The sequence below is a fragment of the Athalia rosae genome, chromosome 4 (genome assembly GCF_917208135.1).
Source record: "Athalia rosae chromosome 4, iyAthRosa1.1, whole genome shotgun sequence".
In the NCBI taxonomy this organism is placed as follows: Eukaryota; Metazoa; Arthropoda; class Insecta; order Hymenoptera; family Athaliidae; genus Athalia; species Athalia rosae.
The window spans coordinates 5,436,258-5,459,937 of record NC_064029.1 but is presented as its reverse complement, the minus strand read 5'-3'; the positions used below and the strand labels follow the sequence as shown (position 1 = coordinate 5,459,937).

The 23,680-nt window shown below is 42.0% G+C and overlaps 1 protein-coding gene across 10 annotated transcripts in view; it reads left to right on the top strand.

The window, feature by feature from the left end:
* LOC105692712 (dual 3',5'-cyclic-AMP and -GMP phosphodiesterase 11) overlaps nt 1-21,235 on the top strand; it is a 74,083-nt gene extending 52,848 nt beyond the window's left edge. For 8 of the 10 annotated variants that reach the window (XM_012412099.3, XM_012412098.3, XM_020856177.3 and 5 more), the window contains 14 exons: nt 9,916-10,150; nt 11,071-11,431; nt 11,517-11,876; nt 12,810-13,058; nt 13,984-14,094; nt 15,766-15,863; nt 15,997-16,060; nt 16,388-16,623; nt 16,724-16,823; nt 16,963-17,220; nt 17,355-17,464; nt 17,593-17,998; nt 18,171-18,254; nt 18,372-21,235. In XM_012412099.3, the coding sequence (XP_012267522.1) occupies nt 9,948-10,150; nt 11,071-11,431; nt 11,517-11,876; nt 12,810-13,058; nt 13,984-14,094; nt 15,766-15,863; nt 15,997-16,060; nt 16,388-16,623; nt 16,724-16,823; nt 16,963-17,220; nt 17,355-17,464; nt 17,593-17,998; nt 18,171-18,254; nt 18,372-18,575 (2,844 nt within the window). In that variant the 5' untranslated portion in view covers nt 9,916-9,947 and the 3' untranslated portion in view covers nt 18,576-21,235. The remainder of the gene's footprint in view (nt 1-9,915; nt 10,151-11,070; nt 11,432-11,516; nt 11,877-12,809; nt 13,059-13,983; nt 14,095-15,765; nt 15,864-15,996; nt 16,061-16,387; nt 16,624-16,723; nt 16,824-16,962; nt 17,221-17,354; nt 17,465-17,592; nt 17,999-18,170; nt 18,255-18,371) is intronic. The other 2 variants (XM_048654591.1, XM_025746849.2) reach the window with 1 other exon arrangement.
* Nucleotides 21,236-23,680: the final 2,445 nt, after the last annotated feature.

Genomic DNA, 23,680 nt, shown 5'->3' with positions numbered 1-23,680 from the left:
CGATCCGACCGTACAGTGCTGCACTCCTCTCAGAATTAAACGTGCACCGATCAAATTCTGTTAAATTTTCACCTGCTTTTTCGTCAGAACCGTAGCGGTCCCCCGTTTTCCGTCAGGGACTCGTAACAACGGTTGCGGTTTTGAAAAAGTAAATATTTGATGTTTGATTAAACTTTTGAAAAGATAAAAGGATATGCGTGTACCGTGTCACGTGTGGAGCACCGTTCGTTCTTTAATTCAGATGATAAACTACACGTACGTTCGTAAGATTGCAGCGTTGCTTTTTTTACGTAGATATCGCTACGTATTTCGTAGCCACAGACACGCACACGCACACAGACTTCGCGTTACGTACACGACGCCGACGCATTTGTTGTGTCTTTCCGTTGAATAATCCCCAAGATCCATGCAAACTTGATGGATGTCTTGCGGCGTCGATCTGCGGGGAACTATATTCAAGGATTTATCGTTCCCTCGGGACTTTGCAAGATAGCGGTAAAGAGATATGAATTAATCAATTCCCGCTCTTGAAAATCCGCAAGGAGCTCGTTCTTCGCCGGGGTCGACGCTTAATTAAGATTGTTTCCCGAATCTCCGACAATATTTATCCGTGTTCACGTAATAACTGATTCATGAATTGCATTCGCGCTATTCGGTACTCGAAACGTCTCGGTGACGAGAATGAAAAAATCGAGACAGCTGCTCTTCGATCATTTTTCAAATAATATACGGTGCAGCCGCGGCGTTAACGCGTTTTCCGTGAGACGACGCATATTTTCGGAGGAAATCACGCGGTAAGATAAATGTACGTACCGCGGAAAAAAAGTGAAAAACCGTCGAGACGTAGGGAGGAATGAGGAGAAAATATACGAATAATCAGAATCGGAGAAACGCGAGTGATCGCGCACTGGATACATTTTACTCCAGATTCTACAACGATACGTCGATGATTCGAGGAACTCTCTGTGGATTCGAGTCGTTAGAAACCGGAGGAAAATAAAATAAAGGAGAGAAAAAAATTTCCTTCGGGCAAAACTCCCTCGGATATTAATTATGACGGTTCTCTTAATAACAACCGACTTCAGAGGGAATGTACAATATCTACGGTCAGACAAAGTTTCTTTGATTTGTACAGTCCGCTGTACGCACACGCGTAGCTTCGAGTAACTTAAAACCTGCTGCCCATCAACCAACCGTCCCTAACGGTAGACGGACAATGACGGCTGCAACGGGATGGAAAATTCAAAGCGTGAAGTCCCTCTGATGCTGATGCCCGATGCCGCTGCTCAGGTCATCTCCTCTCCCTCGTCAAAACCGAGCTGAGGCTCCGGCACTCATCTTACCGCTGCACGGCTCCCATACGAACGTACGCATTATACATATCTGTACGTACGTACGTACATCGCGCGCCACTTCTCTCCCGCAATACTCGCGGGTCTCCAGTCGAATCGGACGTGAACTTTTTACCTACGTATCGCTCGTCCGAGGATCACCTCGGTGCTCGTACCCCTTCGCGGATAAGGAGAAAATTTCAAAGAAAATCATCGTCCATCTCAACTTCGACTTCGCGGCACAGGGCGATCATTCACAGAGGTGGTAGCGACGCCTCCCTCTATCTATAGAGGAATCCTCACACGAATATGTTACATGTTTGACAAACGATACTACGGCCATAATTGTCGGTGTGAAAAGTTTCTCCGGCTCGTAGAGTCTCGCGAGGAATATTGTGTATTCCTGCGGCTTGTTCGGAGACGCATGTGACACGCTAGTGTCGAGTTGAAAAGGAAGTTGAGAAGGTGGCCTTTGTCAGAAGCTTTCCGAGTAAAATGAATATATATGTATATATATCTGCAGCAATATCGTCGCCTCATGTCGTACGGGATTATACGTCCTTTCTTAAGAGAAGTAAAACAGAACGACGAATTATGCGGTCTCGAGAAGCTAGCGAAGTCGTTCCGAACAAGATCCAGTCAACCCTGTCTCATTTTTGTGACATTCGTTAAACAGTTTTCGCGAAAAGCGCGTCTCAACAGTCGGAAAATATCGGCATCGGTATCGTCTCAGCGCCGAAGCTAACGGGGCGGTATTTTTCGTCTGACGTCCGATGTGAGTGAGTGAGGAAAACTCGAGGTAAAAAGAACTTGAGGGCGTGTGCGACTGTCACCCTTTTCAAGTGACGTTGGATGTGGCGACGATTCTGAAAATTCGTTCGTTCTCTTCTTCACTTCGAACTTTTGGTCTCAAACGTGCGCAATTGATACGTATTCAACTTTTCGGTTGATTTTTAAATTACGCGCTAGTGAACTACAATTTTTTCCAGTTACAAAATCAACTGTAACACACGTGTCGCAAGTGGTGTAACGTCACGTCACGCCAGATTTTTCACAATATCGTTAAACTGTGACGGGGAAAAAAAAAAAAAATGATAACGTGCAGTAAGAAATGAAGAAATAAATAAACAAACGTTGGGAGGCGTCGCACGCGATCGTTTCGCGATCTAATATTACATTATAAATTTACAAAGAAGACGTTCACGCGACAAATGATAACCAGATAATGCGTACCGAGCCGATGAATCACCGGCGAGTTTGCTTTCGGTACGCGAGCGTACGTTTTTCGTCGTCGATAGAAGAGACGATGCGACGGAGATGATGAAAATTCGTCGAAATCGACGATACGGAGGGAAAGGTAATTCGTCGCTCGATATCCCGTGGTAACCGCGATTTCGTCCGACGAACGACGACCCGAAGGTTGAATGAAAAGCGACGTTGTACCGCACGTCGCATCCGATGAATCATCGCGCGTATACAATTACGCGACAAACAAACTCGATAAAAAAAAAATAAAATAAAAATGAAAAAATAAAAAATAAGGTTATTCACGGAAATTTTCATAAAAAATCATGCGCCCAAGACGTGCTGCCGGACAAATTGGAGTGAATGACTGGTAACCGTTGCAGATAGGAATTTTACCGGTAAGCCATGTCGTGTTTTTCCATCGGATCAAGTCTGAATGAATACGCAGCGTGTACGGTCTGCCGACGAATGAAACCTCCACCGACACTTGTGTTATACACACAAACATACGCGCAACGCTGTCAATTTCATATGTACAAACACACGCGTTCAATATGTACGTGAACCAACTGTGTCCGACAAAACCGTGTATCGCACGTATGCCCTACAGCGAACGTGTAGGTGCCTACGATCGTATGAATAAGTTGGTACAGCTTTAGCGCGTGTGTGCGTGTGGTGCAATTTAGAGTCATACTCAGCTGGCCACTCACCCATACGAACCCCGATATTCCACGTACGTGTGCACACACGCATCTATTATTACACACGAGTCGCGGACTGACGCCCCGTGGTCGCCTCGTGCGTTTTGCAAGGAAAATTATATACGGGCGAAATGACGGGTAAACCATCGCGCGAATGTATGCGTACGGATTAATGAGGGTATGGTACATATTATGGGTTGTACGTACTACTCGCTTACTACGTACACAACCCATACGATTGCAGGAATCTGGTGCAAATTTATTCCGTTGTACGTCAGGGCGTTGAAAGGATGAAAAAAGCAAAGAGAACAAACTCGGAGAAAATACGAAATTTAACGCAAACAAACATACGTTTGTGCAGCGTTTTTTTTTTTTTGCATTCTTTTTTCTTTTTTTTTTTTTGTATTCGTGGGAATCGAATAAATACTTTTTTCAACGAGTGAAATACGAACGGGTATTATCGCAACTGGACGCGCGGGCAATTATTTAAGCTCTGTTTTTGAATTTCGATTTTCAGCGTGGAAAAAAAAATTGGGGATGTGGGATTTTGGTGAAACGAAAGAGGCGACCGGGTACCTTTCCCCCCCGTGATACCTTTTTTCTACTCGCGGCGATGCTTACGGGTATTATAAAATTATCGGTTTTATGGTAATTCATTTATGATGTAAATGTAATGTGGGCATATAGACACCTTCGTTTTTGGAATATATCGATTTGCTGGTTAGTTGGGTCGGCTATAGCATAGAGAATTATACGTTACGATGTGTGTGTATATATATATATATATATATGTATACAAACCGCATATATTCAGCTACCGGGTGGTTCTCTCATGCGTGGCGTTTATAAAGTCATGGGTGGTCTACGAGCAGTGATTTTAATGGGCACCGCCGATGCCGATGGAATACCAAACCGAACGTGTAAATGAATTACTAATCGTTATACGCATCGTGCGTTACAACGAGCCATTGTTCGGCGTAAAACATCGTTCGTCGCACATTTATGCGCGACGCGAATATACCCGTGCATCGGGTATTTCGCGCCAAAAGCGAACCTAATGTGCTACCCTCGCCATACAAATGATTCCTCTTCTCTCTTTCCTTCTCTTAATTCACCGCTATATTTAGCATCGCCAATATAATTTTAAGTTTTCTCTCTTACTTCTATTTTCGAAAACTGGTCCGACCCAATGATGGAAATCACGGTGGAACAAAAAAAGAGAAGAAATGATTTTTTTCGGCCACGTACGTTTCACGTGAACGGAGCCCGCTTATGTGGAACTGTAATATAATCGTGCGTGTGTGACATGCACGTCGATAATTCCGGCTCTGGTATTAAGCTCACGAGATGAATCTCCGGTCTGCACGGTCCCCCTCGGAGATGGAAATGATTTGTGCCGGCAACCGTCAAGCAAAAGAGTCCGACGCTTGTAATATTTGAACGGTGTTGAAGCGCGCGGCTACGATGTCTACGACGGTGAGCTAACGCTGGCGGGAGAGAAAATATACGGTCTAGCGTTAAAAGAAGAAGGAAAAAAAATGTACATATCGCGTTTCTCAAACAACGCGAATTTCGCGTATGAAATTTAAGAAATCCTCCGCGGATTCAACAGATCGTTCTTCAAACCACAGTGTAAACCGTGAATGATCTATCGACCCGATATTGCTCTGGGAAACTGGTTTTAATTTATTAAGAAAGAAAAAAAAAAAAAATACTTTAAAGCGTTAAAACGCGTGCTTTTCACAAAAACGAATAGAGAAAAAAGAAAAGCTCTTGAATGACGATTAGTATTCCTTTCCTATAAAACGTGTTGTAACGATAAATAAACAGCGGTACCATATCAGATACGATAATGTGCCGCTGCATTGATGCAGGTTCACGTCGCTTTAAGTTGGGTTGAAAATTTAAAGATTTACTTCGTATTTCAGCCTTGGAAGTATAATACCTACACGATAAAAAGGCTCGCTTACTGCTCGCACACGTGACACTCCGTGTAGTGTGTATACTTGTTTTATAGTAATCGTACATATAGTTGTTATCAACTGTTGCCTACACTCGTTATCCTCCTGCAGCGTATAGTATAATATTTTATAACGTGCGCGTCGATAGATACAATTGGGTAACTGACGCAGCTATATGTATATCGCGTATACAGGGTGACGGAAAAAAGAAACCCGCCGATATCGTCCCCAAGTTTACGTACGAAATCTGAATCGACCCGATTCTGCAGCGGGGGAAAAAAAGCGAGTGGATTGATCGAATAATTTTTGTCGTTATTCCGAGTGAGAAATTTTTAATACTCTTCTCGGGAATTGAATAAAAATAAACGCGTTATCGAAAATAAATTTTCGGATGAATTCTGTTTCGATATCAATTAATCATTGATTCGGGTGAATTTTGGTTTTTTTTTTTTCTCTTCAAATCGTACCTTTGTACCCACTTGCATTTGACCCGAGAGAAATTATTCTCCAATTTCAAGATATCGGTAATAATTCGATTGAATTGAAAATTATATTTAGTTGAGTCAGTCGAATAAAATTGTAATCGATGCGTACGAGTCACGTTACTTCAGTCCGTCAAAAAATCATCCGTCAACCGAGATCGACTCGATTATTTCATTTCGTTCGTTTTTCGTGCACGCGTTCGTTCATCGTTTTGGAAATTGGTTCGTCGTGTGTTTTACACAACCGTACAGTACACCCCGTATAGATACGCGGTACACGTATCGCGACCACCCATTATCCCTGAAAGAGTGCTACATGATATAGGTGAAGTTTGATACACCGTTAGATAGACCGATGCCATGCCGCCGCTAATGACGAGGAAGGGTGGCATTTTCCGATGGTTAAATTATACGTCAACCTATAACCGACGGGCGTGCGCGCCCGCGACTGTGACACGTGCTACGGGATGCTGAGGAGCGAGAGAAAAATGAAAAAAAAAGAGAACAATCTCCACGATGATCGTGGCAGATTTTCAATGACGATTTTTATCCGAAATAATTCGAGTTTACTTATCCTCCTCCATCTCCTTGCGTTCAACATGTTGAAATCGACGGCGAAAAGAGGAGTTTTCCTTTCTCGGTACTACGTCTCGGAAATTACAATAGCAACGCCATGACCGTATACCCGTGTCGATAATTGTGAGCGCTGCCGGGGTGCATCGGTACGTTAATTCCGTCACGTCTTCGAGCCTTTTGTAATATAATTAGTATTCGTTCGATTGTTGGATGCAAGTTGGAAGATCGTGCGACGGTGAAATTACATCCATAGTCAATTTATATACCCTATCCCCGTGGCGGTATTATATACTCTTTAACAGCCGCATAATATTGTCGGCGTTAGAGATTAGAGGCGAACGCATGGCACGGTGCGCGCGATCAACATCCATCGCGTTGCTTTCTAAATTTCTTTTCTTATTTTACTCCGTACCTACTTTTGCCGCCGTTGCTGCAGCTCTGTGCATATACGGAGACAGGCTCTGCACACGGCAGCTTTTAGTTTTCTCTCGCAAGCAGCATCTTGAAATTGAAGCCGATTGTAAATTTTAATTTTATCACGGAAACCGGATCGATTCAACTCACTCTTGTTACAGTCTTATCAAATACGAACGAACTCGTTTCCGGGTAATTTTTTTTACAATCTATTAAATACCGTGATGCGAACGAGAAGAAACGAGATGCTTAAACGGGTTTCTTCGCGTCATCGTCATTGCAACCTGCAGCAGCTCTTCTCTTTTCAACTCCCCATGAATGGAATTAAATTATTGACCTCTTCGGGATCAGCGGTAAACTTCATTTATATTCTCAACTTTACTCCTCTGCATCTTATTTTCTGTTTTTTATTTTCACCTTTTTTTCAACTCGACGATTGTTTTTTCCTTCTTCCATTTTCTTCTTTGTAGCTTTCTTATTCTTCGCTCGAAGTTCGAAGCGATAAGGTAACTTTCTCGCGGTCTTCCCACGCTTGATTAAACTGGTGAAAAAGGACTTTTAATTAAGAAATCGTACGATCACTGGGTCAACTTACACCTCACTTTGAATATTATTAATTGTTACTTATGTTTCGGTCCTGGTCGTTTTTCTGGATACTACGCTTATAACAATGAAAAATTCTTAGTAAAAACGACTCGGTCAACGGACGCCTCTTCAATTCCTAATTTTTCCTTTGAAGAAAGGTCTTCGAAAACCTTTTCCCGAATACCCTCGCTGTCGAAAGAATTGGCAACCTTTTTGCACCGAGGGGGGAAAAAACTTTAGAGTAACTCAGATGAGGTCAAAGTCAATCACCCCCTCAAGTCGGACGTGACGTAAGATTCACTTTCCAAACTTTAGCAATAATTGACTTATCGTTTCGTGTGATAAAAAGGAAGTTATGTACAATGAAATTTTTCTTCTCTTTTTTCTTTTGTCAAACACTGCAACCGGTTGATCCAGTTGAAAATTCGTAACCCGGATCGCCCTTTTGCCCCAAATCTTGAGATGTGAAAAGTTCAGTAAATTTTCGTCTCTCCCGTCTATAAAATACTGTAACAGAGTGAGTTCCGACGTAGTTTTATGCGACGCATACTCGTCCCATCGGTGGTACACGCAGAGGTAAAAGGTGGTCGGATGCCAGCTGTTTCCTACAAATTCCGAACCGTCTGGCCCAGTAGTTGTTAGTTATATGTCTGGATTTTTTTTTTTTTTTTTTTTTTTCTCTTTCTCCTTCTCCTTTATTCGATTGTACTTCTTTCAATCGGTCCGGTCAAAAGACCCGCGTGTGTCAAGGTCGGGCAAAAGAGGAAACAAGTTTCTTCACATGGTCTCGCTGGTACCAAAGGCCAAGGATCTCTTTTTCTCGTTCCGCCTCGCTCCTGCGACGATGACGCTTTCAAAAAGACATTAAGGAATCTCTTTGTTAAGGTTTATTTGCTATCCCGTCTCAACAATTCTCGACCGTTATATCGACGACGTTATACCACCCTTCTCAAGCCCTTCATAATAGCGTCAATAAGCCGCTTCGTTTAATCCGATTTCGACACACCTTTCGTGACGTCTTTTTTTTTAACTACCGTAGCGAAGAAAAAGCGAAAAATCAAAAATTAAAAAAAAAAACAAAGGATATCCATTTTTCTAAATTCCATCATCGAAACACCCTGCACGATTTCGACTAATTATTCGGGTGACGCCAGGTGATCTGCATCGATTCGGGATACCCGAATACCGTCGTATTCGGGTATAATCCGTTCCGTCGGGATTGGATTGCCCGTTGGAGCTGGAGAAACTCACTCCTCGTGTAGCGTAAGTCATTCCGCTGGTCGAGTCGCATGTAGGAATAATGGAGGTACCGTAGTCATTCATCTCCAGTTACCGAGACAATGGATCTCCGCGTCTCCTCGAGAGCGAAGAGCGCACTTCGATAGTTGAGAGCCTCGCAAAGTACCGTGAAGCACAGGAGAAAAGGACCTCTATAAGCTCGGAGCTTTCTTGACTCCGTTCACCTTCGGGGAATGACTCTCTTTTCGTGTATACCTACGTTTTACTCGGGCCCCAACCGTGCGGCGGCGCGATGGAAACTAAACTCTTTCCCTCCGCTGCTGCACTCTTCTCTCCTTGTTTCTTTATTCATTTCACTTTGCTCGCATGAAGATGCGAGGGAAATTGGAGCGGAAAAACGGCGGAGGAACGGTCATCTTGGTCCGTTTATTTGGCCACTTTTTTTTTTCTTTCTTTCCTCCCTCCTCTCTTTTGATGCACTCCATTCTCCCTTGACACATTTTATTTCTGACTATCCGCTGTTACTAAATATTACCTTAGCTCGCATAGCGTATCATAATCACGCGTGTGTATATCTTTTGACGCATATCAACGCGCGTGGAAGGTCCCGTAGACCTCGTTCTTGATTGGTTGAACGATGTGCCTTTGAAATATATATACAGTCATTTGTAAGGCTTGAAGTGACTAATTAGATAGGTAACCGCGCTCCGCACAATCGAGTGATGTGACGTAATATTGGTCGGGACGTGGTTGCGGTCAAGAACGTTGAATTAAACGATTCTATTCTTCGACACGTCGCGAGTTTATTTCATATAATATACACAATATGGATACGATTGTACACCTATATCTCAGCTACCAATTACCGACCAACTTTGTACACGCTCACACAGTGCACAGTGCTTTTTGTTACGCTCACTGATTTATACGGAAAACTCTTTTTACCAGCCAGCGCTAATTAGATGGGGCTTCGCGTGACACAGAATTTCAAAACCCACTGTGGTACAACGTATTATGATATATGCGCTCCGCTGGATGTAGCCGGAGCTTTATTATATTTATCGTTTTTAGAAATATGAAACGACTTTAGGACGAGCGAAATTTATTTCCATACTAAATAATCCGACAAGGACGTCTTCGCGTCTGCCTGCCAATGTTAAGGGGTTGTCAGAGATTCCCTCGACACCTTTTTCTTACGTAAAACGTCATTTTTCACCACCGCTATACCTATAATGTATGTACATCCCGAGCCAACGTCTTCCAAATAAATTGAGAACACCGAGATTTTTCCTCGTAATAATTGGGCGATATCTCATCGCGCTCATCTACGTCGTCTCGTTTTTGAAAACTATTCTCATTTTTATCTTCTGATATTTTTCAGGCCTGCATCTGCGGAGCATAGAGGAGCCCAGGATGACTGCGGAGACGGCGGCGCCATGCGTTCAGGGAGTCAGCAACATGGGCTCCGTCTCCCAGACCGGTCAGGATGGCGGTGTACACGTGAAATCTTACTATTCCAACGTATCGTCGACACCGGCCATCTATGACCCAGAATATGCACGCATGGAGGCCTGGCTCGACGAACATCCAGATTTCGTCACCGACTACTTTCTCAGGTCAGTCGTCGACTAGTTTTTCTTTTTTCACCGATGATCCGAAATTTTAGAATGGATTTGGGAAGGCGCGCGAACAGCGGATGTCCGAGTTCAGGGAAACGATTCCAGCGAATCGTGTCAGGCGGACAAAATTTTATACCTCTTGGAAATAAAAAAAATGATAATTCACGCGCCACATTCGAGGATCGTCTATTTCCTCGTTCGGTTCGTCGCCTTTCGCGTGATTGACCCCGTGACATGAGCCGCGCATATTCATTGTACGAGATATACGTATACATATAACAAACCACGGTGGGTGTTCACTGACCATGTCGCTACCGTGGTGGGTGGAATATAATTGATGTCTCGCTACGTGGTATTGTGAATATTAATGGATTTCCTCAACCTGTCATATTATGTGTGTACAGTCGGCGGTGATTGTATATTATATTTATATGAATACGTTTCGCCGTATCATGTGCGTGCAGAATTATCGCACAACTATTCACCATTATTTCCGATATGCCGGACGTCGAACAGCCGCCGATGGTTATAACGGCGAAGAGACGGAAAAGTTTTTCCTCCTGTCGTACCGTAACTTTTCTTCCGGGAATTCCCGCAGGAATATGCATTTTTTTCCCCTCTCCTATAACGCGATCCTATTCGCCAGAAATTTGCTCGATCTTCGCCGCCGCCACCCCCCTCCCCCCGAGTTTCGGGTGGTAACTGGGAAAGTTTCGAGACTTTGATTAAAATATGTGAATTTGAAATTGCGTTTTGGAAATCCGACTTTTACCGGGCCGACGTTTATTTTATGTATGACAATGTCTCGTCTACTTCCTCGGGAGACCGGCTTTAATTTCGAGTGGGTTTTCTCGTTGCTCCTTTTTATTTATGTAACGACCCTCTACAGAAAAGTTCTCTTTGCACGTAAATTGCAGGAAGGTGACTCGGCAGACGGTAGATTTGTGGCTGGTCTCGCACGCGACGCCTACTTCGGGTACCGGTAGCTGCATGGAACTGTCAAGTCCCACGCACGCCGGTGCCCCTTCCTCTTCGAGCCGGGGTGGTTCGGGGGCGACCACGCCGGTTAGAAAAATATCGGCACATGAATTCGAACGCGGTGGACTTTTGAAGCCCATTGTGAACACTATCGACGGAACGCCGACGTTTCTGAGCGTTTCCGGCGAACCGGGACAACCGGGTAACCAGCAAGTCGGAGCGGGAACGCCCGGACGACCCCAGCGTCGATCGAGGCACGAACTTCGACATCTCGACGAAAAGGATCTGATATTCGAACTGGTGAGGAAAAGCGCGGGTAGCGGACGCGATCGGCGTGAAAAAATCCTACCGTGGAATTATCATTTCACTCGTTCAAATCGTCTAGGTCAAGGACATCTGCAACGAGTTGGACGTGAGGTCTTTGTGTCACAAGATTCTGCAAAATGTTAGCACCCTTCTGCACGCCGACAGAGGATCGTTGTTTCTAGTCCAGGGTGAAAGAGGCGGTGGTTGCACGCCACATCATAATCACGATACTTCTGGTGCTCAGGGGAATAACGGACACACCAGGAACCACTCGTATTCGAGGAGCCGGTGTTTAGTCTCGAAGCTATTCGACGTCTGTTCGAGGTCCACCCTGTTGGAGATGGAGAAAAAGGAGGAGATCAGAATACCCTGGGGAACGGGAATTGTCGGGTACGTTGCCGAGAGCGGAGAACCCGTCAATATCCCCGACGCGTACAAGGCAAGTTCGAACCAAGTGTTCTAATAAAATTTGTATTCCATTTCCGTTTTCACCTCTATCGATTTTATTAATCACCAATGACGTAATTCGCACCGAAGATCTCCTCTCATTCCTACCTCGACGCTATATGCTCACATCTCCTTTGAAGTACGCGTAGGTTTTCGATGGTTAAATAACGACCTCGTTACGTTAAGTACACCCGACGGGCATGTCACTCATACCCAGATTACGACGACGACGACGAGTGCCGCAGATGCGAATCGAGTCGGGGGAGGGCGACGAATTTTTCTAAGCGTGATGTGATTTATTGGAAAAGTTTCGGCGAAATTTCGTAACTTTACATAAGTACATTGTTCCCGTATAACTTGGCAAAAAGAAATGCGAACAGATTTGTTTCGTCTGACGCTCTGCGTCGGGTACATCGATGCGTCATCGGTAGACATTCGTCGAACACTCTTCCCCGTATGTATTCGCATTCCGAAGCAGGGATATTCGTCACGTGACATGGATCGATCGATCTTTCTTTTTGTCTTTTACTATCTCCGCGCGTTCTCTAGCTTCAAAGTCATTATTCGATCGAATATGCGCGACAAATCTTCCGAGACGATTCGTCGGAGACGGCCGCTCTCTCTTGGAAATTTTCTTTTTAATATCTTCGTTCTCCACTGTCCGAACAGCTGTGATTTCCGGCTATACAATATTCCTCTCGTTTCGCTACCGACGTCCACCCGACTAACAGACATCGTACGCTAAATGGAACAGATGTTCGTCTGCAGCGGTTTCATCTTTTTAAGACACACGGAGTACACGTATGTCGAGTGAATTCCTAGTCGATCGCGTCTCAATTGCAATACTTCGTCGTGACGCGAAACACCTGACGATGTCTCACTGATCTGGAATGTAATTTCTCTCCCTTATTTTCATGTTTCACAGGACGCTAGATTTAACCGAGAGATCGACGCTTTAACGGGGTACAGAACGAGAGCGTTACTGTGTATGCCGATAAAAGACTGTAGCGGGGATGTAATCGGGGTTGCTCAGGTGATCAACAAACTCGGTGGAGAGGGTCAGTTTACCGTACAAGATGAGAAGGTATTCGCCGGTTACCTGCAATTTTGCGGTATCGGATTGAGGAACGCACAATTATACGAGAAGAGTCAGCTGGAGGTGAAGAGGAATCAGGTGAGACGATGCTCGATTTTTTTTCCCAATCTTTCTTCCGCTCGACAGACACGGGTGGTTTCCGATAATTACAATCCAACTTTTAACTTTGAATATTCGATCCGATAGCACAACCGGAACGGTGACAACGGTTTCCGATCGTCCCCTCGGTTTTCGTTTGAGAATAAATGAGAAAATCGATGTCGGCACGCCGTGTCTGCTGCAATTATTTGAAACCGTATTCGCAATCACGGTCATTCTGTGTATAGAGCGAAGGAAGAAGCATCCTAACATGCCGCCAGCGTTAACTCGATCGTTAAAATTAATTCTTATTTGTAATTGAAAATTGTTTACTCGCGTAAGCGAGATTGCGATCAGTACAAGCACCGTGGGTTTACCTATTTCGTAAATTTAACTTTCCTCGCTCGTCATTATTCTCCCCCATCTGAGCTTCGAGCCCCACGTTGTTCGGGGTCACGTGAACGCGCGCGCGTTAGAAAAGTTTCGATCAACGCGAGCGACTCATGACCGCGCTTACAATCAGTTTTACTTCTATCTCCGGATCTCTTCTCACGTTATAGTGGGCGGGTGACGTACAAATCTCGCGTGCTTAATTCCTTCGCGGTTTCGTCGGCTTAAGTTCAAGGTCAAACTGTTGAGACCCCGTACCGCGAACGTTGTACGTATTATACATACAATACCGCAACTTTGTCAAGCTCTTCTAACTTCTACGTATACGTATGAACACCCGGGAGTAAGTTGGACCGGCTCAGATGAGATATACGCGCAAGTGAATCCGGAGGGTATCGGATATCGTTTAAAGATCGCTTTTCTCTTATCACGCGAACCTATTCGAGAGAAAAAAAAAGAAGAAGAATATTCCTCGACTCTGAAGCACCTGCAGGAAAAACTCGAGATCATTGATTATTTGCATTTTATGTTTCAGGTACTGCTCGATCTAGCCAGAATGATATTCGAGGAACAAAGTACCATCGAGCACATGGTATTCAGAATTCTGACGCACACCCAGTCGCTGATTCAGTGCCAACGAGTTCAGGTGAGCAATTCGAATAGATTGAAGAAATAAAAAGACCAGAAACTGTTCTATTGTAGGCTGCTGGCTATATGTTCGATTCGTCGGTGCGATTCCCATTTATTATAGCCAGCTATCTTCCAGCAGTTTTCCGGATCACCGATAAAACTCAGTCGGTAGCCGGAAGCTGCGCCATTTTCTTAGAGCCCAGTTTCCCCATTCATGTGTTTGCGTTAACAAAAATCTTGGAATTTCTGTTTAGCGTCGTTAAGCGTGCGGGCAAAAAAAGTTCGTTGCGTCATACATCACGAGTCTTGTGTATCCAGATATACATATGTATACACGTATGTATAAACGCGTTCGCGCCCGGGCTATAACTTTACGACGGAATACATGTACATATAACGCCGGGTGTCTCTTCGCGTACACGGACTCGTAAAGAACGCGAAAATTGTATTCCAGCGAGAGATTTTTCTCGCTCGCTATAAATGTAAAAATTGCACTTGCAGAAATCCGATCTCTCCGCCAGGTTTCTCAGATTCTCGTAATTTTCCCTGTAAGAAATAAGTTTCCCGCACGCGCTATGGGGGATAATTGGACGTTGCTAGGTATAATCTTTATCCTTGACAATGACACGTGCCCGATATGAGGAAAGAAAAGAAAAGAAAAATAAAATAAAATAAAATAAAATAATGCGAAGGGTCGATTCGAGCGGAAACCGCGAGTCTCTCGTTTAACCGAGAAGCCGTTCGGAGCGAGCGGAAAAAAAGCGTCGAAAATCCGACGTACGGGTACGCGTACACGCGAACCAATTTTACCACTCAACGTTTTAGAAGCCGACATTACAAAGCGAACGCGAGAGGCACGCGGTCCACGGCGGCACCTGCTTCTTCGGCATCCGGGGTGCCGAGCCGTTCGTTAAAACGGGGACGACCAGCAGCGGAGCACGCGGATCAGCCGCCAGCCGAACGTATACCTATATGCACGCGCACATATATTTAAAATATGTGTTTTAGATGCGTGTACGTCTGTGCGTTACCACCAGGTTTTATTTATAAAACTTTGCCTTGCGCGACTTCACCGGCTGGCACGCACTGACTCATTCTCTATACACTCGTGCCAATTTACACCCCGGACCAACAGACGTAGGTAGTAGCCTAAGATCGACGAATACACACCGTTCGGTCTTATATTCTTTGAGCCATCAATGATGACAAAGTCACGTAGCTCTTAGCGCGATCGATAGAAATGCCATTTGCTGTCTTCTCTCCGGTGTTATGGCAGGGGTTGTAACCCTGAGGGTTTTTCCAACGTTCGGTGCGATCGAAGGTCTGGAGGCGATTATCTCACGCGTCTTCAACTTCAACCTTCCCGAACTCTATAATTTTTTCTCTTCTTTCCCTTCTTTTTTATTTGCACAATCGCGCCGAAACGTACCCTCTTCCAGATAATATATTATCGTCCAAATATAATCAGTCCCACGCTGATTTGGCGGTGGTTCTTTCTTTCCTCTTATATGTCGACCAATTTACGACGAATTAACTGCAAGGATATTAATCGATGCTGATTTTTGAATCATTCGTGGTCATACGCATTTTATGAATAGACAGCTGTTTTTTTTTCTACAAATCCGTTTCTGTCCGCATTGATTAGCGGCGAGGAATTAATTAACAGTTGGGGATTTATTTCCAACAGGTACTCTTAGTGCACAAGGCGTCAAAGGGCAGCTTCTCACGGGTCTTTGACTTTGAGGCTAGCGACCTCGCCGGAGAGGACTCGGATTCCCGCACTAGGTGAATAAAGTTTGTAATTGCCAACTCTATTTTTTCATTTTACAAATTTTATAACACCGTTGAAAGCTCAACTCATTTTAACGCCGTACTCGTTTTTTTTTTTTTTTTTCTTTTCTCGTTATCCTACTTGCAGTCCGTTTGAAAGTAGATTTCCAATCAACGTTGGAATCACCGGTTACGTGGCGACAACAGGCGAGGTGAGTCCCGATTATTCGCTTTGACTTATTCATTTCGTTGTTATTTTCGGCTCTTTCATGGTTCAGATTATTTCATTATTATATCGAATGGCTTTGATCCGTCAGAGAGATGATTTATTACGTATACGAGACATCGTTTCCGAAACTCTAGATTCGGACCATTTCCATTCAATTTTCAAATGCGTAGACGATCATTGATGTTGTACCGTACGTTTGATAATTTTTTTTGAAAACACCACGCGGTGCAGTCGATTCATTTCAGAGATATTTCTATATTGATTTCGAATAATTCTTTGACACGAATATTCTTGTACTCCTGGCTCACAGACGGTGAATATTCCCAATGCTTACGAGGACTCGAGATTTGACCCGTCGGTCGACGACGGCACGGGGTTCCGGCATCGTGGTATTCTCTGTATGCCGATAAAAAATTCATCCGGACAAATTATAGGCGTTATTCAGCTTATAAACAAGTTCGATGATCTCGCATTTACTAAAAATGACGAGAATTTCGTCGAGGCATTCGCCATTTTCTGCGGCATGGGCATCCACAACACGCATATGTGAGTCTGAACTTATTAGGTATATTTTTGATCCCGATTACCGGTTATTATCACGACAACGTGAAATATCAAAATCAATTCATCTCATCCCATTTCGCAGGTACGAAAAGGCTGTGATAGCGATGGCAAAACAAAGTGTCACCCTGGAGGTGCTAAGTTACCACGCTTCAGCGTCTCTGGAAGACGCGTTAAGACTAAGGGTTGGTTCATGTATTCGTGAAATTACGTTCTCCCAAATCCTCTTTATTTTTTTTCTTTTTCTCCTCGTATGGTAAAGTTATCGATTCTTACGTCGATGGTGATGATTATTTTTTTTTTTTCTCTTTTCGCGTAATCCAGCAGGAGCTGCGCGTACCTTCGTCAGCGCATTTCCAGTTACACGATTTCAAATTCGACGACATTCACATGGAGGATGACGAGACACTGGCCGCCTGCCTAAGGATGTTCTTGGACTTGGATTTTGTCGAACGGTTTCACATCGACTACGAAGTGTTATGCCGATGGCTGTTGAGCGTTAAAAAAAATTACCGAAACGTTACGTATCACAACTGGCGGCACGCCTTCAACGTCGCTCAAATGATGTTCGCCATACTGACGGTGAGTTGATCTTGACATGAATTACGATCATTAATGCGAAAGTCTTTTTTTTGAATATCCTCTTCCGTTACTATTCTGTGGACTCGGTGAATTTCAAGTCACCAATGGCGGTGGATTACATTACATTTTTTCAGGCCACGCAGTGGTGGAAAATATTCGGTGAAATTGAATGTCTTGCGTTGATAATCGCCTGCCTTTGTCACGACCTCGATCACCGGGGAACCAACAATTCCTTCGAAATAAAGTGAGTAGGAGAGAAATAAAACTGCAGTAAATAAATGCGATTAGTTTAGAATTGAGTAAATGAATGAATCGATCGCTTCAATTATATTCTAAGACGGTGGGATTGAACGGACAATTTTATTTTTACAGAGCGTCCTCGCCGTTGGCACAATTGTACTCGACGTCGACGATGGAACATCATCATTTCGATCAATGTTTGATGATTCTCAGCAGTCACGGCAATCAAATTCTAGCGAATGTCTCGCCGGACGAGTATTCGCGCGTTGTCAAAGTATTGGAAGAGGCCATTCTCTCGACCGATCTCGCCGTTTATTTTCGCAAGAGAACTGCTTTCCTCAGTTTAGCCCGAGGTGGTTCTTACAATTGGGCTTTCGGGGAACACAGAGAATTACTGCGAGGCATGTTGATGACGGTATGCGATTTAGCAGCCATCACCAAACCTTGGGAGGTAGAAAAACGAGTCGCCGAACTTGTCAGCAGTGAATTTTTCGAACAAGGCGACATCGAGAGACGGACATTGAATATAACTCCGATTGTAAGTGTTTGGAGAGTTTCACTCACCTTTGGCATACAACATTCTCAGAATAACCTTCTGTTCAATACCTAGTCAGTTCAAAGTTTACAAATTCAATCATTCAGAGGCATATAAATGAAAGTCATCAACGATTTCTCTCGCGTTTATACCAGCATAATATTGATTATTGCAGGACATTATGAACAGAGAAAAGGAGGACCAACTCCCGATGATGCAGGTTGGCTTCATCGATTCCATTTGCCTCCCGATATACGAGGTGAGTTTCTGTCAAGCAATCGGGAAACCGATAGCGAATACCGGTACACTCGATTATGTTATAAATAACTCGGTAGGCAACTAGCGTTTAATTAACAATATTGTTTCTGTCATGCAGGCATTCGCACTTTTGTCGGACAAACTTGAGCCGTTGGTAGAGGGAGTAAGAACGAATAAACGTCATTGGATCGAGATTGCCGAGTCAACGACTAACGAGTGTACGAATCACTGTACCAACCACGATAGGTCTACACCGTCGGTTGAATCTCCATCGGAAACATCGGACGTCGAAGATTCGAATGTTCAAGAAATCGAACAGTAGATATTATTAGGGATGTCCGCGTTTGTTCTTCAATCTTTAACGCCGTCCCCGTGGTCCAGCTTAATCCGTTAAGCTTTTTACACAGAGTGATGTCAAGATTGAGGTTTTTCAACTCACAATCAGACCAAAAGCGACACATGGGATCGAAGCGGGTCGCCTGTTTTGATCTAGAGAATCTACGCAACTGCGCAACGTTTGACTGAATCTTTCAGTCACATCAGATGATGCTTAACCGGCGGTAAGAATACCATCTTTCCGATTTTGGAATAATTTTTTTTGTTTCCTTCAAATGACCGGGTGTTCGATAAGCGTCTAAGCGGATGCGTAGCTCGTCGCAGAGTTTAAAGCTCGCTAAACGCGGGAGTTCATTTGGGACCACAATAGTATCGAGTTGTCATAGTCGCCGGGTAAATAATTGCTCTCATATATATGATTAGAAATATATGCGCGCTGGGTGCCGTCCATTTCTTTTATTAATTTCATTATTGAATTTAGACCCTGCGTAGACCGCTGAGCCCAGTTAACGCGCGGCATCGGATGCGATAATGAAAAGCAAAACCTGATATCGACTGACAAAAAGACTTAATTCTCGGCTCGCTCGGTGCAACAGCAGCGATAGTATTGAAACGGCTATGATGCGCTAGGCACGACTTAAGCATATCTTAAGTTTTTAAGTGTACATAGAATTGAATTATTGAATCGGTTTCCTCTAAAATGAGCAACGTCTAATGAGTGAGTGAATCGCCGGATCGTGTGATTTTAACCAAATTTCAAAATTGAAAATATTACCTATTTAATGAGAAAATATAAATAACCACTCTTTTTCAATTGAAAGGCTGCAGATAGGCGGGTGAGAAAATAATTTTCAAAATATTTTATTAAATATTATAATAAATAGGTATATGCTCTCTGTCGCGGTGCTCTGCAAATTTACCTGTCAGAATAATGTCAGTGCACCAATTATTTATTTAATGTTAATATTAATATGATGAATAAACGTATACATAACTGTTCCAACGGTTTATTGCACTCCTACGTATGTATTTTAATCGAAGAGACAGAATTCGCAAGAGGAAATATTCTGAAAATAAAAGATGAAAGAATATTTATGAACAAATAAATAATTTACAAAATTTACAAAAAGTGTTTTGTACACGACAAAACAATAATATCACCAGAAAATATCACACCAAAGATAACACACAAGAAAAAAATAAAGAAAACGAGAATAATAATAATAATATTAATGATAATTAAGTCGGGATCATCAACGACTTTTCAATAATTTATCCATGATTACATGAAACGGTGTAATTTATTCAAAGAAATAACCTGATTGAATGAGCATGTAGAAAATGCTACTTTTGTACCTGATTGTATTTTATACAGCCATGCAGCGGACCGTTGGAGCCAAGTAATTAGTAGTTTGAATTATTATTGTATACATAATATAACATAGTATAATATAACATGATATAATATATATATATAGAAAAATGATAAAAATTGACGAAGTTTTATATGTACACAAAAATCTAGGGAATAGGCACGCTGGATGCGCAAAGATGTTCATTTTTAATTAGTTATAACGAGAATCAAAAAGAAGAAAAAACCACAAAAAAAAAAAAAACTGATGAATAAATAAAAATATTCTTAATTAATATATGTATAATAATAATAATCAACCAAAGTGTATATTTATGTACCGAAAGAAATGAAGCCGGGACGGGGCAAGTGCTACCGACCTGCCCTGTCCAACCCTCGCATGGACCACGTCCGTTTCAATTATTTCTAATAAACTTGTGCTGTATTAGTAGCAAAAATGAACGCACGAACGCGAACACGTACACCTACAATTCAACGCACGGTTCACGCACTCCGCTATATTGTAACTATAACACATACTTTTTCTACCTACAAGTAAAACGTATGACCCCCTAAAAATTTGATGAAAAACATCTCAACCACTGGCCATCAGATGTGGGGCAGAAACCTCCTTAGTTTGAAATTCAATGGCAGAGGGACAATCTTACTGGGTTGCCTGAAGAACACTTTCCAACTAATTGAGATGAAAATTATCTATACGGATCAAGAAACATTATGGACGAAAAAACGAATTCTTTGAGATTTACGAGGAACTTCGAAGGCAGATTTCAGGACTAGACTTAAAAGTAAAATTCCCCCTCCCAAATAAGCAACGCTCGTAACAAAATGTTTGAGTTCCTCTGCGCGTACGGGTGGATTGCGTGTTCTTTACTTATACGTTGTGTCTTTCATGTTCCTTTTTATTTCTGTATGGGGTATCTTGATATAATATATGAGTTTTGCTGTTTCCTTTAGTGCTTTCTATTTATGTTCTGCCTTTTTCTTCCTGTCTCCAACCACACGTGACGGTGGATCGATATTCGTCATTATACATATAAATACGGGCGTCATTGTGCGCAGACTAAGAAACAGAAAACACAATATTATTATTAATTTTAATTCATACATTATGTACAGTTTATGTAAATTATTCATGTGGATGATATGAGGAAACAGAAGAAGAAAGTATATACACAATATATAGCGCTAATTCGAATAAAATCATGATGAATTATATACATACTTCTGATATGTAAATGATATCTAATATATTGAAATGAAAAGAAAAAATAAAATCACGTCTATCTTTTTATATTCACCCAGCTGACTGAATTTTTCTGATTTGCAAGACAATGTTATAAATATTCTTTTGACTACAGCCTCTAATTTTTCTCGAAATTTGAACCAAGATTTGGATCACACAGGAGTTTTTTTTAAATATTGGGTCGAAAACAAAGTATTCTCGAAACTGAACTTGGAACAATTTCCTATTACATTGTGGCCTTAGGAACACGAATCCGTCGAGTGAGTCGAGCTAGGAACAAATCCTACGAAGATATCTTCAATTTTTCACAGTTTGAAACATTTTCGCAGAGCGAAAAATTTCGGTAAATGACCACATCCCACATTCGAAAAGTCGTACCGAACTCCAAAAATAACGTAAATTCTTTGAAAAAGTATCGAACAAAGCCGAATCCATCCGAGTAATCTTGAAACGGTCGATTGCGAACGAGCAATTCGATATTTGGTCCTATCGGAGAATCTCGTAAGTAGATCCTTCTTTTCCGAAGCTACGGCAGTATAGCCGCGGCAGCCGGAGCGACTGGTCATCGGGAGCGACTTCGGTGGTAGCGCGTATATCAGGCTGAGGATCAGTACGCAGTTACTGCTGTTCTGTTGTGTTGAAGTTTCTCCGGTCGCGTTTCAAACTTACCTGAGAGATGAATCGTAGGAATCTTTTACATATGAGTCCGGTTTCCAGTTCTGATTTAGTGATAACTCTGGAAGAAGTGTTCAGTTTGATCTACATATTTGCAAAAAGTGCTTAACAATCAGTAGCTACAGAAAGACCTATATCATTCGGAGTTTTGTGAATTCCGTAACTCGGAAATTTTTCCATAAGCGGTAGTGCGCAGTGTCTTTGTATCGTGACCATCACGTGTCGATGCTCCCGAACGGTCCGCAATTCGTCTCGATGAATTTGAGGTAGGAACGCAGAATTTTGATAGATTTTGATGTTGTTCATTTATCTATTCATTCATTCATTTGATGAATGATCGATCAATTATTGATTCGAACAAATAATCAATTGGCATGACTACGATGCTGTTAAATTTATGTGCTCATTCATTTATTCATTCAGTCATAGAGTAATTCATCTTTATATTCATTCATCCATTTCGTGAATGATCGATCAATTATTGATTCGAACAAATAATCAATTGGCATGACTACGATGCTGTTGAATTGATGTGTTCGTTCATCTATACATTCATTCATCCATTCATTCAGTCATAGAGTAATTCATCTTTATATTCATTCGTCCATTTCGTGAATGATCGATCGATTATTGATTCGAACAAATAATCAATTGGCATGACTACGATGCTGTTGAATTGATGTGCTCATTCATTTATTCATTCAGTCATAGAGTAATTCATCTATACATTCATTCATCTATTCATTCAGTCATAGAGTAATTCATCTTTATATTCATTCATCCATTTCGTGAATGATCGATCAATTATTGATTCGAACAAATAATCAATTGGCATGACTACGATGCTGTTGAATTGATGTGTTCGTTCATCTATACATTCATTCATCCATTCATTCAGTCATAGAGTAATTCATCTTTATATTCATTCGTCCATTTCGTGAATGATCGATCGATTATTGATTCGAACAAATAATCAATTGGCATGACTACGATGCTGTTGAATTGATGTGCTCATTCATTTATTCATTCAGTCATAGAGTAATTCATCTATACATTCATTCATCTATTCATTCAGTCATAGAGTAATTCATCTATACATTCATTCATCTATTCATTCAGTCATAGAGTAATTCATCTTTATATTCATTTATCCATTTCATGAATGATCGATCAATTATTGATTCGAACAAATAATCAATTGGCATGACTACGATGCTGTTGAATTGATGTGTTCGTTCATCTATACATTCATTCATCCATTCATTCAGTCATAGAGTAATTCATCTTTATATTCATTCGTCCATTTCGTGAATGATCGATCGATTATTGATTCGAACAAATAATCAATTGGCATGACTACGATGCTGTTGAATTGATGTGCTCATTCATTTATTCATTCAGTCATAGAGTAATTCATCTATACATTCATTCATCTATTCATTCAGTCATAGAGTAATTCATCTTTATATTCATTCATCCATTTCGTGAATGATCGATCAATTATTGATTCGAACAAATAATCAATTGGCATGACTACGATGCTGTTGAATTGATGTGTTCGTTCATCTATACATTCATTCATCTATTCATTCAGTCATAGAGTAATTCATCTTTATATTCATTTATCCATTTCATGAATGATCGATCAATTATTGATTCGAACAAATAATCAATTGGCATGACTACGATGCTGTTGAATTTATGTGCTCATTCATCCATTCATTCAGTCATAGAGTAATTCATCTTTATATTCATTCATACATTTCGTGAATGATCGATCAATTATTGATTCGAACAAATA